Below are 14193 nucleotides of genomic sequence, written 5' to 3' on the forward strand. Positions count from 1 at the left end.
CTAGCAACAGCAGCGCACGTCAAAAGCAAGAGACGAACCCACAACACAAACACACAAAACGCTCCCACCCGTTCCAGGTGCTATTATCAAAAACATTTCCTTTCGTTTAAATTGCTCCAATTTTACACATAACAAACATTGTTCATTGTCAGAAAGTTTAGCTTCTTCGCTTCGGCTTGTGCCGCTCCGAAATCGTGTCATCCGGGGGGGGATGGATTTTCGGTGGGAGCTACAATTTTGACGGAGCACAACGGAAATGAGTTTTCCCTTGACGAGAGAAGGAAATACACAAACACACTTATACACACACACTACTGTAGGAAAACATCTCAATCTGAGTGTGATCATGGAAATGAAAGTTTGGACCGGCCGGAGTCGACCACTTCGCCGAAAACCTTCCCTGAAAGCGCGTACGCCAAAACACAGTCCAATTAGTGGCGATGCGAATTGGTTTGCCCGTTGGTGGTTTTGCGTCGCTAGAGCGTATCGCATACGCTCGTGAACATCTGATGAGAGTGTTGCTTTTTGGCATTTTCCTAAGGTTTAACAGAAAACAACGACAAATGTCGCCAATTGATGTTAATTTTTTTTGGTTGGCATTGTTTGCCATCCGCCATATGTCCAAAAGGTGCCGGATGAAATTGACAATTCTCTGCTTTATCGGCATCATTTTGGTACATATTTAGTCAAAACGAAACACTACACTGAAATTTAAATGTTAAATGTATAATATTCCAATCTTTTTTTCATCCGTTAATATAATTCCGCGTAATAGTCCCATGGACAATGAAAATAATTTAAATTAGCTTGACAGGGCGCTATCACCAGCTCAGCAGGCACGCGATTACACCCTCCCTATTTTCTCTATCAACTTTAATTGGGCCCATGTAAATCCTTGCACATACTTGCATGTTTTTTCTCCGTCTATTCCAACCTCTTAGCGCTAACGCTAGTGAGAGCTAATGGTTATATCAAACATCAGCTTCATTGCATTTAAATGTCGGGTTGCGGTGAAGTACAAAAGAGACCACCGAGACTGCTATAGAGCAGAAGCCGGCTCCCGCGCAACCACAAAGCATGGTGGTTGATGTTACGCGCATTAAAGCCCTTGTTCAGTCGATAAATGCAGCTAAACGGCTGCTGCAATCACGTGTAAATCGATTTTATGCAAAAATCTACATATTTCATTCCCCTTTCCTAGCAAGTTTTCTCGCGGGTGGACGCATTTAAATGTTGAAGGACTGCATTGATACAGAGTGCCATTACATAATGCGATTTTTTTATTCATTACATATTTTCAGGAATATTTTGCATTTCATCCTTCTCTATTTGATTCCTATTGCAAATAGAGAGAAACATACTTCAAAATGACAAAGCAAAGTGTTACATTATTTCCTCAAGAGCCATGTTAGCGAACAATTTCATGATTAATTCATTCGAAATCATTTGAATAAAACACGACCATACACACTTCCATACAATGCACTGTTATCAAGACACTCAAGACCGCTCTGTGTTCTTACCGTGAAGGATGAATAATTGCATTCAAATTAGCATCACTGCATCATCCATTGCAGCCGTGAAGGCAATCAACTATCGATCAACATAAATCAACCCACTTCAGTCGTAGTAGGATAATTCCAAACCGAAAACATCCTCCCTTAAAAAAGAGGTCATATTCAATTTGACAAATAAGCAAACAACAATTGCCATAAATTGCCACACAACAGAGCACTCCCGTTCACGATCGAACCTTAGAAGCATTTAATGCATTAAACATTTGTTTTCATAAGCTTTTGAGATGAAAATTCAATATTTATCATGCCCACAGGGGGTAGGCAGAATCAATCGTTCCAATTAAGGACGCCTCTAAACGCACGAAACAGGCGAGGGAGGATTGAATTTGGATAAGAAGAGCGCTTCGATCTCGATTCGCTCGAAAATAGCGTACTAAAATCAACGCCAACGAAAAGCGTACGCGCACTGTTGCTTCAGCCATCATGACCGCGATGATAGAAATCCGCCTGAAAGTATGCAATAGCGCGGCGTGATACACATTTCTTGCACAACGGTTCATTTCAGTACGCACAGTTGGACAAACGCTGTTTTCACAAAACTAAATCGATAGAATCGTATTTTTTTCTGTACAAAAATGACAAAAAGTTAAACAGACAGGCAAAAGGCGTACAAGGTCTCTAATACTCACACAGGTGGACAGGTTCGTAATTTTAAATGCTATTCACACGTGTGTATGCGCAGCTCTCCTGCCTAATGATATTCAAAGTCACGAAGCAAAAACCCTCGCACGTGAGCATTACGCATGGACGTTTACGCCAACCAGCCAGCCAGCCAACAAAAAAGGTCTTTGCGCGTTGTTGAGTCCACCCTTGCGTTACACACTCGATTTGCCATAAAGGTGATTTTGATTAAAATTTAATCAATGCTGAACCCCCGTTCATTGTGGACAGATGGTTTTCATACACTACTCCTCTCTTGCAGCATAGTAAAACAGCAGCCAGGCTAACCGAACAACGCAGGAACGGTCAGTGTGTAATGCGGCCAAATGCGTAGGATGAGCAACCGTAGCGCATTGCAAAGTAGGTAGTCGACACACAAGCTGTCGAAGGATTTTGTTTTATCCTCGCAGCACAGCAGCGTACGTACCATTAACCAAGTAGAGACCCCGCGTGACTGGAGATTGTGTGGGACGAGATGCACCCGCATATGGCCAAAACGTAATCCTGTTCGTTCGGTGGCCGTATGGCAGCAGCAGTGCTGCCACTGGCAGGTCTACAACCGTGTGACGGCTGCATACAAATTAATGTCTGTTTATAGAGGGGATTGTGTTCTGCACCCCCATCTGCAGCATTTTGATATTATGACATATCTAGCTCAATGACAACCGCATCATCATAACCGTACGCGTTGACAGATTTTGTATTTGGATAGTAATAAAGTTTATGCGTGCGCATATGCAACACAACCTCAACCGGGCGCCGCTTATGTGAAATGAAATGCACGCCTCTTCAACTTGTGAGAAAATGCACTGCCATGAGCGATCACTTTCAACTCGATGCAAGGGATTATATACTGAATTTGAAGTTTGATTTTATGGCCAAGTTGTTAACCTCATAAAGGAAAGTGAAAAAAAGGTCTGGCTTTAATCTTACGAGCTTGGGGTGTATTGACTCGATTTGAGGAACCAACAAACCAATCAACACGCTTTCCAGCCGTGGGAACAAATCGGTTGAATTAAACGAAGCCCTTCAAGATATTCGTGGCAGCAGTACATGTCAGTACACACATTGCGAGACGTTCAATTTTATTTTTTTAAATGGCAAATGAGATATAGGGGTTTCCAAATCAATTTACAATGTCTACAACGCATTTCAGTGCTTGCTATATATTTTTCAACAGCTTTCAAATGTTGTAATTGCAACACGATAATTTTTCAGTTCTTGCACATGATTTTCAACACGTCTCAAGCTGGATTGAGTTTGATAGTTCTTTGAGTGTTGAATTGTTGAAAATCATGTGTAAGAACTGCAATTTTATTGTTATGCCAATATAATGTGTGACAGCTGTTGAAAAATATATTGGAGGCGGTGAATGTCTTATTGAAATCGCTTACATATCTCCACAATGTCAAACAAGAATATTATTTTTAATTTTTCCGAACACATGCTGCAAAATCTTGCCATAAATTCTATAAAAATTAATTGCGGCTTTTTGCCCGAGTGAAATGAATCAAAATTTAACACATTGACATCCGATTGGCAGTAATGTAGCCGGATGTATGCAATCCGTTTTGGGTTGTTTTCAAACTATTCGCAATGCGAATGATTATGGTTAATCTTATCTTGAGTATTCCACAATATAATACATTTTATAACCCTTATGAAACGTATCCCCCGACCGATCGGTACACTGTTGTTGCGTGCCTCTGTGAATTGGTGTGTCAAGCACACCCACAATCGATCCGATCAAACGCTTCCGCTCTACGCGTTCGAAGGGAAGCAAAACCGCGCACACCTTAGTAGCTGCTCGCAACGCAAGGGCTGAGTCCCTCCTCTGTGGCAACAATTGATGTTTCCCATCTGGGAAGCGCGTCATAAATTAGCCAGCGCGCCCGTTCGCGTTCGGAAGATAAAATACTACCGATAAAAAGAGGCAATTGATTTGCCTGCCTGGATGCCGGAGGGGACCAAGAAGCGCTCAGAGGTCACGCGCAAACAATTTAATTATTTAATCACATGGTTGACTAATGAGCGGTAAATTCGAGCGCAAGAATGCCGCGTTACGGGGGCACTGTGGCAGAATCTCTGTGGCAGAGATCAATGGATGAGTCAAACAATGGGAGGCTTATCGTTTGGTTCAAATCGTGCTGATTGATTTTAAATGCACAACGTCAACATAAACAAATACCAATTTCAGAATTCGGTTTTTTTTCCTCATTTTGCTAAATTTTGCCGTGAGGAATTTTGAAACTGATATAATACAACGTATGGGAATAAGTGGGTTAACAATATTACACAATGAGATAAAATTTCGCTTCGCGCTTTCGGTCCCACAAAGCTTAAAAACTACAAACATGTGGGCTCAAGAATCTTGCTTCATAATTGATTCTATGTCAAAAGTATGTCATAAATTATTCCACAACCTTTTCGGCAAGCTGAAATATTTCCTCAGTTCTTAAACCAACGCACATGATTCGCCTCGCGGCCCTCGGTTTCACCAACGCTCGACGCAAAAACTCAACTTTCCATTTACGACTAGAGTTCCTAGTTTACGACCAATAAAAATATCGCACCACGCACATCATCGCTCGAGCAGCAACAACGTTACACAAAACAAACAAAAAAAAAACACCACACTTTGCCATTCTTGAATGAACGTAGTGTAAGCAAATTCATTCATAAAACTAAAGGTTAGCCAGTTTCGCGGCACAGTTTTACCTCAAAAAAAGCAGCAACAACCATCCCACTACTACACACTATGGGGTAGTAGCGTCGTGTTCAAACATTCGCACAAAGCTCAAACGACCCAGCTGGCAAGTTGTTTCACTTCTTCCCTCACGCTCCCACACACCAATCAAGTTCGATCGATTGCGTGGGAGTACAGGTGATCTTGAGAAAACGTTACGACGAAAAAAAAACCTCGAGATTTTACTTAAAACTACCGAGAAATCACCACCAACGCACGAGCGGCCGGGTATACTACCTCGCGCCCTCGCAACCGGATGTTCCGGTGACATTTTTTACTGACTGCGTCAGACTGTTACACCGTTTGTGGGTGGGAGGGTGTTGTGATGTGGTGATCGAATTTTGAACGCGACAAAAACAAATCGCTATTTTGCTGTTCGTGCTATCTTAAGGCGCTTTTGCTCTACAGAATTTGCATATCAACTCTGAGAAACGAGGCAAGCGACGAACCTCACACAGGAAAGGTATACTAAAAAGCGCCTCTGTCCTCTAATGGCCGTAGCAGATCGATTAATGATAATGATCTTCCTGCATTATGATACAACCGATTGCGTGCATACAATACGAGCAAGATACGTGCAGCTAAGCTGAACCAGTAACCAGTTTAGTCTGGCAGCTTAAGTACCCATTACCTTCATTTGCAAACAACGCCACCCGATCGTCATTAGAGTGTGGCGGGGCCTTTCGCGTGTATCAACGCGGGTTAGTGTCAGGTTTGGCTCGTGCTGGTGCTGGTTAGTAGCAAGGTAGAGGCGGCGGCGACCACCACCACCGGCAGCATGATTGATACGATAATATATAGACAGAACATTGAACGAAACCATTGAGCGCAATGTTCGCCAAACCGGTCGCGTTTGCTCTTATTTTTAATCGAACAAGTCTTACAGAGCACTACATGAAACAATCAAACCATTGCAGAAATCGACGCAATTTACATAACAATATCAATATTTATAGCATCAGCCTGAGTGTCGTTCTGTTGACAACAAAAAAAGAAACAATTGTTCGTGAGGGAATCATTTTTCTGATCCGTCACTGGCACGAGAAACCCATAATGAATGGTTGAAAACACTTTGTTATCGTTCAATAAATAGCATTTAATGCGTCACCTGCACCCCCGTATGCCGCACGAAAGAAAAGAAAACCAGCTATTCAAACCCACTCTGATTGCTTGCAATTTAAAACCACCTCTTAAGAAGCGGAACCTGTTTCTGCAACTCATTCGCAGTAATATGGCACACGCTAGCCGGCTGTACAGAGCACAGGGACACCTACAGCAACAGCAGCAGCAGCCGCCGAATGCACACATAAATCTCTTCATTAGCTAATTTCCGCTGTCAAGAATGTGTTTTTGGCGTGGTTGGACGTCAAGGTAACCGACAACTGAGGCGCAACTGAGGCGACGCCAACCAATCAAGCATTAATCCCTATGGGTGGTGTCGCGGGAGGGGGAATGCAAAATGCAACGAAATAATTCGTCCACATCTCACCGTATTGTGTGGGAGGTTGACACATTGCCCACGTAGTGCAAACGACGCCTGCAAATGACCGGCAAAAGGGTACCAAATACTTCTAAAATTAAATTGAACGGCATGTTAAAAAAAATTCATGATATTCATGCATATGAAAATGAAAACATTAAGTGTAATACAGGGTTTTCTGCGTCAATTTAGAATGTCAACAATATTTTTCATTGCTTGCTAGATGTTTTTCAACAGCCGTCAAATATTGTATTTGCACCTCAATAAATTGTCAGTTCTTTTATACGATTTTCAACACGCCTCTACTGGATTGAATATGACAGTTATCTGTTTTATGTTGAAAATCATGAGTAAGAATTTCAATTTCATTATTATGCCAAAACAATGTATGACAGCTGTTGAAAATCATCGCGTAGGCGGTGAATAATGATGTGCACATTCGAAACTGGCTAGGGAAACCCTGTGTTATAACACACAATTAACATGATATGAAGAGAGCATGAGTTGAAGCGAATCAATCAGAACATCGAAAACACAATGCCAACCAACCGCGGCTGCTGCAAAATTAAAAGCGCACTAAAAGATGCGGAAAAGGATACGGTGAAGGAAGCTTGAGACACGTTTAGCGTAATCCTATAGGGGTTGCGTACAAACTTACCCGCCGTGTCCACTACACAAATCATTGGCGCAGCGAGATCATCGGCCAGTGTTTGGGGTGGGTTAGTAATTTAATTCATTGCATGTTTGAAAATTCGATGCGCATGTGTTTTGCTCGTTTTTGTGTGTTTGCACGTGTAATGAATTTTAAAATTTTAAATATCGTTACAAATCAGACAAAAGGACACACGTGTCGATCAAATCACAATTGCCGATTGAACGCATCGATTGTACGGATTGTTACAGGGATAAGTTGTATCGTAAGTGACATTGAACATCGGCGAAAGGGGGAAGAGTTTAGTAAACATGCGGCGGCAGCACGATTGTGGTGAACAGTTTGGTTGCGCGGCATTTCGATTGGTGTGAGAAAGTATTATGGCAAAGTGGGGGGGTGGAGCAAGGGTTGGAAGAAAATAGATGATAAATACGAACGTTAAACAATTCCGTGTAGCAGTGTAAAAATGGAATTATTATCATATTCAATTCGTTGCTACTAATATCCAGTAATTATTTCCAATTCAAACGGATTCTATGAGCTACTGTATAAGCTATGAGCTACAGTCATTGGAATGAATAATTGGAATTTTTGGTGGTAGAAATAATGCTGTTTCAAAAATAAACGTAAACAGATTCCAATGAAGAGCTATAAAAATAAACATCTACTCGTAACCAAAACAAAGTAGCTTCAAGAGTAATTTGATTTAATTGCATGCTCTCAACGTATTTATATTTCGCGATCCATTTTTTAAATTGCTCCGTATCCTTTATTTATGGCTCTTGTGTAGCACACCATAATTATGGCACCTACCTGGAAGTGCAAAATGATGGTCCATATTAGACCCAGTGTTAGCTTCGGATTGCCGTCCACGATGTCCTCCGCCCGGATGTTGACTAATTTGATCTTTTTGTACCGCAGAAAGTCGAGCGCCATCTGTGCGTTCTGCAGCATGTGGAAGCGCATTTTTCCTTTCTCCCTTGGCTAAAATGGTGAGACAAACAAATAGCAAACGGTAAAATTATAAGTTTACTATCATTCTACTATTGGCACCAAGCGGCAGACACTTACAAGATGTTCGCCAGATAATACTTCCAAGAGAGAAAGAAGATTGTGTCCATCGCGCAGATCTTCGAATAGGTCATCGACACGACGAGAGGCCTAGAGCGAATTGAAATAAGAAGAGATATTAGGTTTATTTAAGAATACACATTTTATTTTATGGGTACATCATTTAATACGGCATTATATTTATGTTACCAACGCATGCACCAGTAACATGACAGATCAAGTTAACGATAGACCAAAACGAAAAGAGAAAGAATAACATAACACACAAATCTATAGAACCAGAAATAATTAAGCTTCGATAACGATATTTGTTTGGTTTAATGACTAGATTTAGATGAAAAATTTTATATACTTGGAACTGACCAAAGGTAAATACAACAAATAAAAAAATGAGAAGAAATCTTGTTGCTGAATAAAAATAGTTTGCAATTAGCAACATATTGATACAATAAGCAAACGTGAGTATCTAAGCAAGAATTACTGCGCATTTTTACATCCAAGCTTTTAACTACATGCACAGAAGAACGAACAATATGAATATGTTTTTGCTTAATTAACGATTTTGTATAGAACCACATCTTATTGGAAATGCAAAAAAGAAGAGAAACTAAAACAACAGTAAGAAGTGATAGAAGAAAGTTCATGTCAAGAAGAAGATAGAAAAAAAAACAATTAAAGATAAAACAACAATTCAAATTAAAAACGTCAATTCAATCAAAAACAACAATCGAAGAAGACAAAACATTTAAACCGAAAACAAAAACAAAAAACATTATTAAACACACAACGCAAAAAGTGTAACACACAGACACACATCAGTCGCTGAAGTCAAACAACCGATCAAATAAAACCGAAAAAGAAAACAGTGAGGTATTATTTCACTTCGAAAAAAAAACGAAAACGAATCCTTTCGACTTACAGCTGGCGGACAACAGGGTAATCCGTTGATGATTACGCAAACATGTAAATGGGTGTAGGTCTGTAATAGAGGACGGGAGAAAAATAGAAACACGAAAATAACTCGTTTCAGTACAAACGTATGAGCAGCTGGGCAGGCAAGACAGGCAGCGGCAGCAGCAATAAAGGTTTTAGCCAATACTAAATGAAGCACAATGAGATTGGTTTTAAAGTAATAGCAAATTTCCAATTGTGGAAATAAAATTAAAAAAAAAAAACAGAAAAACAAAAGGCAACTTAACTTCAAATCAAATCTACTAAAAGAAAAAAAAAGTGCACGAACCCATATATTTTGTTTTGCGAAATGATGTCAATCAAGATCGAGAAATGCAATAAAATAATAAATACTGCTTCAAAGCAGTAAAATAATTAATTTCAATGCAAATAAAAGGGGCGTTAAAAGTGCTCCACTAAACACTAAACTACTACACTGGGGTGAAATAGGATATTCAAGCATACCTTTAAATATTTCCAATGCTTTAGACGAATGTATTGTTGGAAAGTGGAAAAGGGAGGAAAAATAGATTAACCAACAATTGAATGGAGATAAAAATGGAAATAATTTTGTCAAAAATAGTTGAAAATAAACAAAGAGTCAAGACTACAAACACATCAATGTACAAATTTCAATCACCTTTCAATGTCGCAGATAAAAAATATATTAAAATTGAAAGATTATTACAAAAATCAGCTTTACAGGCCTTCCAGAGAAATTTAATTTTCTTTTATTTTCAAGCAATCATTAAATGCGACAAAACTTCCAATTTCTAAGAAATTTTGTCTCGTTTGAATGTAAGTTTAAATTGGCAAGTAAATGAACACCACCTGCAAAACCTTTCTGGCACGATTATTTCCTTCCAATATGATAAGATAAGGAAAGATATTATACCGTACGTTTTACACACAACAAAAAACCCTCCAGTACACCACACTGATAGCGAGCCCCCATTCCGGATGACAATCTAGCAGAGGACAAGGTCGTTGAAGGTAGCCTGCCTGGGTAGAATTCTAACTTATCTATACCTAGACCTATGTTTAAAACACTAAATACACGGGCACAATTATTAAATTGCCCTCGGTTTGCTCCATTTTATCTATCTTTTGCAGTGTGTGTGACAGAAACACAGCTGTAGTAGGGCCTTACTGTATTAGTTCCGTGTAGGTTAGAAATAATAAATATAAGCAGACAGCCTCTTTCTCTCTGCCACACTCCACACCTAAGTGTTTCAGAGTTGATTGACCTTCGTTTAATTTCCTCTACCGAACCGTGGGTCGGCATCGTACATTGATCGTTAGCAAAAGGATCGAATTCAAACCCTGCTAGGCAGGCAAGGCACAAACAAAATGAGCTTCTTCACCCATTTTCGCATACCTAATTGGTCGAGCTTTCACCGCACACTCAGCTCAGCTTAGGCAACCGGGAAAGCTAAGCAGCTCCCGGGCCGGCCAAGGAAGAAGGTAAAATTGCTGCCACCGTGCACAGCCAACCACCCGCCGCTGTCAAAGGTTAACATGCTCGGGGCTAAACGTGCCGCACAGGGCAAACTTGGCGTTGGTGCTGTGCAGCGCGTTCGGATGGCGGCTCTCGTTTGTACTGTGAATTAGAAATCGGCATAACAACGCTCTAACTACACATCAAATTGCATATCTGCAGGGGAGAAGCAGTGTCGGGGAAAAAAGTCATAACCAAGATACTACGATGATTATTAAAGATGGTAGGACGAAAACAGTTCAGTTTCTCCTGCTATAAGTTTGATTTGACTTGCACGAATTTGTAACAATTTTGTGTGGCATTCTATCATTTTTGACAGTTGTCAAATTACCGTCTCAATTGTATCGCAAAAATTAATTGAACAATATTCTCCAGCAAAAGAAAAAAACGCTTCAAAGCATCATATCAACCATTACAGGGTTTTCCAGATCACTTCCTAAAGTTCACATCATTATTCACCGTCTTCAAGATGTTTTTCAACAGCTGTCACACATTGTATTAATATCAGAATAAAGTTTTAGTTCTTACACATGATTTTCAATACATCATAAAGAACTGTCAAATTCAATTTAAGACGTGTTAAAAATCACGTATGCAAGAACTGAAAAATTATTGTGCTGCAAATATAACATTAGACAGCTGTTTGAAAAATATCTCGCAAGCAATGGAAAATGTTGTTGAACACGGAAAACCCTACACCGTGAGCTAAAATTAAAGCCCAATCCCTTTCAAGAACCTCCCGGAGCTAAATGCCCCGTCACGGTGGATCTCACAGCGCCACCTTTTTTTCTCGCGCAATTTCTCACAAACATCAGCAGCAAATCAAAGCTTAACCTTTCCTTTCCCACCCCGGATCGATGAAACCGATCATCGATTGACGTGTGTGCGTGTGTGTGTTGTTGGTGTTGGTAGCAAAATACAACGGGCAACAACAATAACATCAGCAAAAAAATGGATAAGCCGTATATTGGCGTAAAACGTTCATTAATTTTGGTTTACGCAAACGGAACACACGACCGGCCGTCGATTGATTTCTGATAGGATTAACTCTCCCGCTGATCGATGAAAACGCACGCACGGCGGACGGAACACCGGCATCATCGCCAGCAGATTAGCTGCCGGTCAAAGCGCAAAGTTTTGCTGTTGTCTTTCAAGCTTGGGAAAGGTAATGGTAGAAGGGAGAAGTGAGTAGTAGAGATGGGGAAACATGTTTTATTTTTGCACCCCTTGAGTTGAGTGTAAAAGCGTACATTGGAGAAACGGTAGAAATATCAAAAAGCGCATGAAGAAGTGTGAATGTTTCATCAAACTAATAGAAGGGAAGGTCTGATCCCATCGTACAAATTAGTAAACAGTAAGAGAACATTATTCATTTTTTATAGCATTTTTATAGCAACTAGTATTTCTCTTCGTTAACACATATTAATCAACAGAATGAAAATACAGACTTTTTTTTCTTTTTTTTTTGTCAAATGCCAAATAATCACCCTGAAGTACAAATAATTTATACCAGCCTTTCCAGCAGTGAAAAATAGTTCACATATCTCACTTAGTAAGCCAACACTTACTCCTCTAGCATGCCATAAATTGCCTTCAAAAGGCTCACATGATCCCATGTACAGATTTTTCATCAAGAACGACACAGTGCACACGACACCAGCAACGCATCGGATTACGGAAGCTGTCGTTTCGCGATCGTTCCACCGAAACCCCGGGCAAATCTCACCACGCACGGAGCTGGTTTATGACACATCGTTAATGTCGGCGGGATTTAGGCAACGCATCGCTCGAGGATGTTTATCCGCACTTCCGTGTTCTCACCGTTTTTACTACTTCCGGCGGGTTTCTTCTTCCCTCCCGCGATGCACACTGTGGCCCCATTTTAGACTCGTGAGAGTGAAAGGAACCGATCAATGTTCCTGTATGTTTAAAAAATGATTCCTATAGAAAGATACTGCTTGTTGTACATTTTATGGCACATTACATTCGTTGCAATCTGTTGGAAACACAAATTCTCACATTTATTATCCAAACACGGGCTTCCCTTTTGCCCTTTACTTTCTAAAGCATTCAAACAGTGCTGGGCGTAATGAACCTCATTTCGCGTCTCGCATTCTTCTAAACCCATTAGCGGACCCCATAACATTGCAGCAAACGAGTTTGCATATCTCTGCGCACTCACTGCGACTCATAAAGCCGCAAACAACAGCCGCGACTTTACGACACGCTTGCGCACGCTTCTTCTTTTCATCCCGCTTCAAAACTACAATAATGAATGCCATACGGCGGCGGCTGCAGTCATCTTTGCAAGCGCAAATAATGAAGGCGAAAAATAGATTCCATTTCCTGCTAACCCAAAACCCCCTTCTATGGTACAGAGAGCATCATGCAAATGCTACACCATCATCCCAGACAGTCCCCCAGGCGGGACTGCAGCATCCCAAAAATGCATAAAGCAAAACACATTTCGTCGCTGTTCGGAGTGCAGAAATATGGGCACAAATGTATCCATCATCATCATCGTCATCATTGGCATCATCAACAGTTGCACAGTTAGACGGTCCCTGGTAAGGGCAACCGACACGCAGCCGTCTCACTGTTGGAACTAACACGGCGTAGGGCGCAAAAAGCCGCCAACCCGGCGTATATTGTACGGTCCGGCATATGGTGCACGTTCGTGTGTGTGTTTCGTACGTACACAACAACCGTGTCACGTGCAGGTCATTGCACGGACAGACGAATACTCTTCATCACCCGTAAGAGTGTGCTGTCTCGCGTACTGTTCCGCGGCACCGAATGTCGGAGCTATGCAATTTTCTTACCAAACAGTTCGGAGTTCGCAACAAAGTGAGTTCAAATGTGCGTATATACACACACCAAAGGGCATATGCTAAGGAAGCTACTACCCAAAACCATCCACAGACTGTCCATATGGCTTCCTGATGTAGCCAAGCCAAAATGGTTCATGGTTTGCGATTTTGTGTGACGAATTGAGGGTATATTTTATAATTCACTTCACTTCGCTTTGTTTCGCGCTTTTCGTACGAGCGGAATATGAAATGAAGTTGAGATTTCAAAATGGGAAGAGGAAGATGGTAAAGATTTAAGTCCCTTCCAGTGTAGTTTGTGGCAGATGTCTGGAATTAGCTCGCGCAAGAAGAGCACAAGAGTAAAGCGAGAACATGTGTGTTTTGCTTGCGGTCTTCTACAGACGGATGTTTACTCGCATACAAACTCCGCATCACACTTTCGGACGTCATCATTTCGCTGGTAGGGTTTCGTTAGTAGCAGCAGCTCATGAAATCGATCATCAACTTTTTTACATTGTGTTCAGTCCTGTCCAGATCCTCCCATGTTCATGTTCAAGATCTCATATATCTAACAGACGATTTATCAACATTTATTTCTTGTACGACGTAAGTACAAATGATTTCGAAGATACGACACATCGATATGTCCATAACCCCGACAACAGGATATTAACCCAACCGTACCCAATCAGACGTCTGAACGAGCTAGTTGTCACAGGCAATTACAAAATCCAGCCTGTCCAACCCT

At 40.9% G+C, this 14193-nt stretch overlaps 1 protein-coding gene across 40 annotated transcripts in view; it reads right to left on the reverse strand.

Annotated features, from left to right (window-relative positions):
* Positions 1–14193, reverse strand: part of LOC120955320 (dystonin) — a 182120-nt gene that overhangs the window by 77971 nt on the left and 89956 nt on the right. For 20 of the 40 annotated variants that reach the window (XM_049608813.1, XM_049608791.1, XM_049608793.1 and 17 more), the window contains 4 exons: positions 9603–9620; positions 9106–9165; positions 8187–8276; positions 7929–8099 (listed from right to left, as the gene is read on the reverse strand). In XM_049608813.1, the coding sequence (XP_049464770.1) occupies positions 7929–8099; positions 8187–8276; positions 9106–9165; positions 9603–9620 (339 nt within the window). The remainder of the gene's footprint in view (positions 1–7928; positions 8100–8186; positions 8277–9105; positions 9166–9602; positions 9621–14193) is intronic. The other 20 variants (XM_049608817.1, XM_049608816.1, XM_049608823.1 and 17 more) reach the window with 2 other exon arrangements.

This window comes from Anopheles coluzzii, chromosome 3 (assembly GCF_943734685.1).
Source record: "Anopheles coluzzii chromosome 3, AcolN3, whole genome shotgun sequence".
Classification (NCBI taxonomy): domain Eukaryota; kingdom Metazoa; phylum Arthropoda; class Insecta; order Diptera; family Culicidae; genus Anopheles; species Anopheles coluzzii.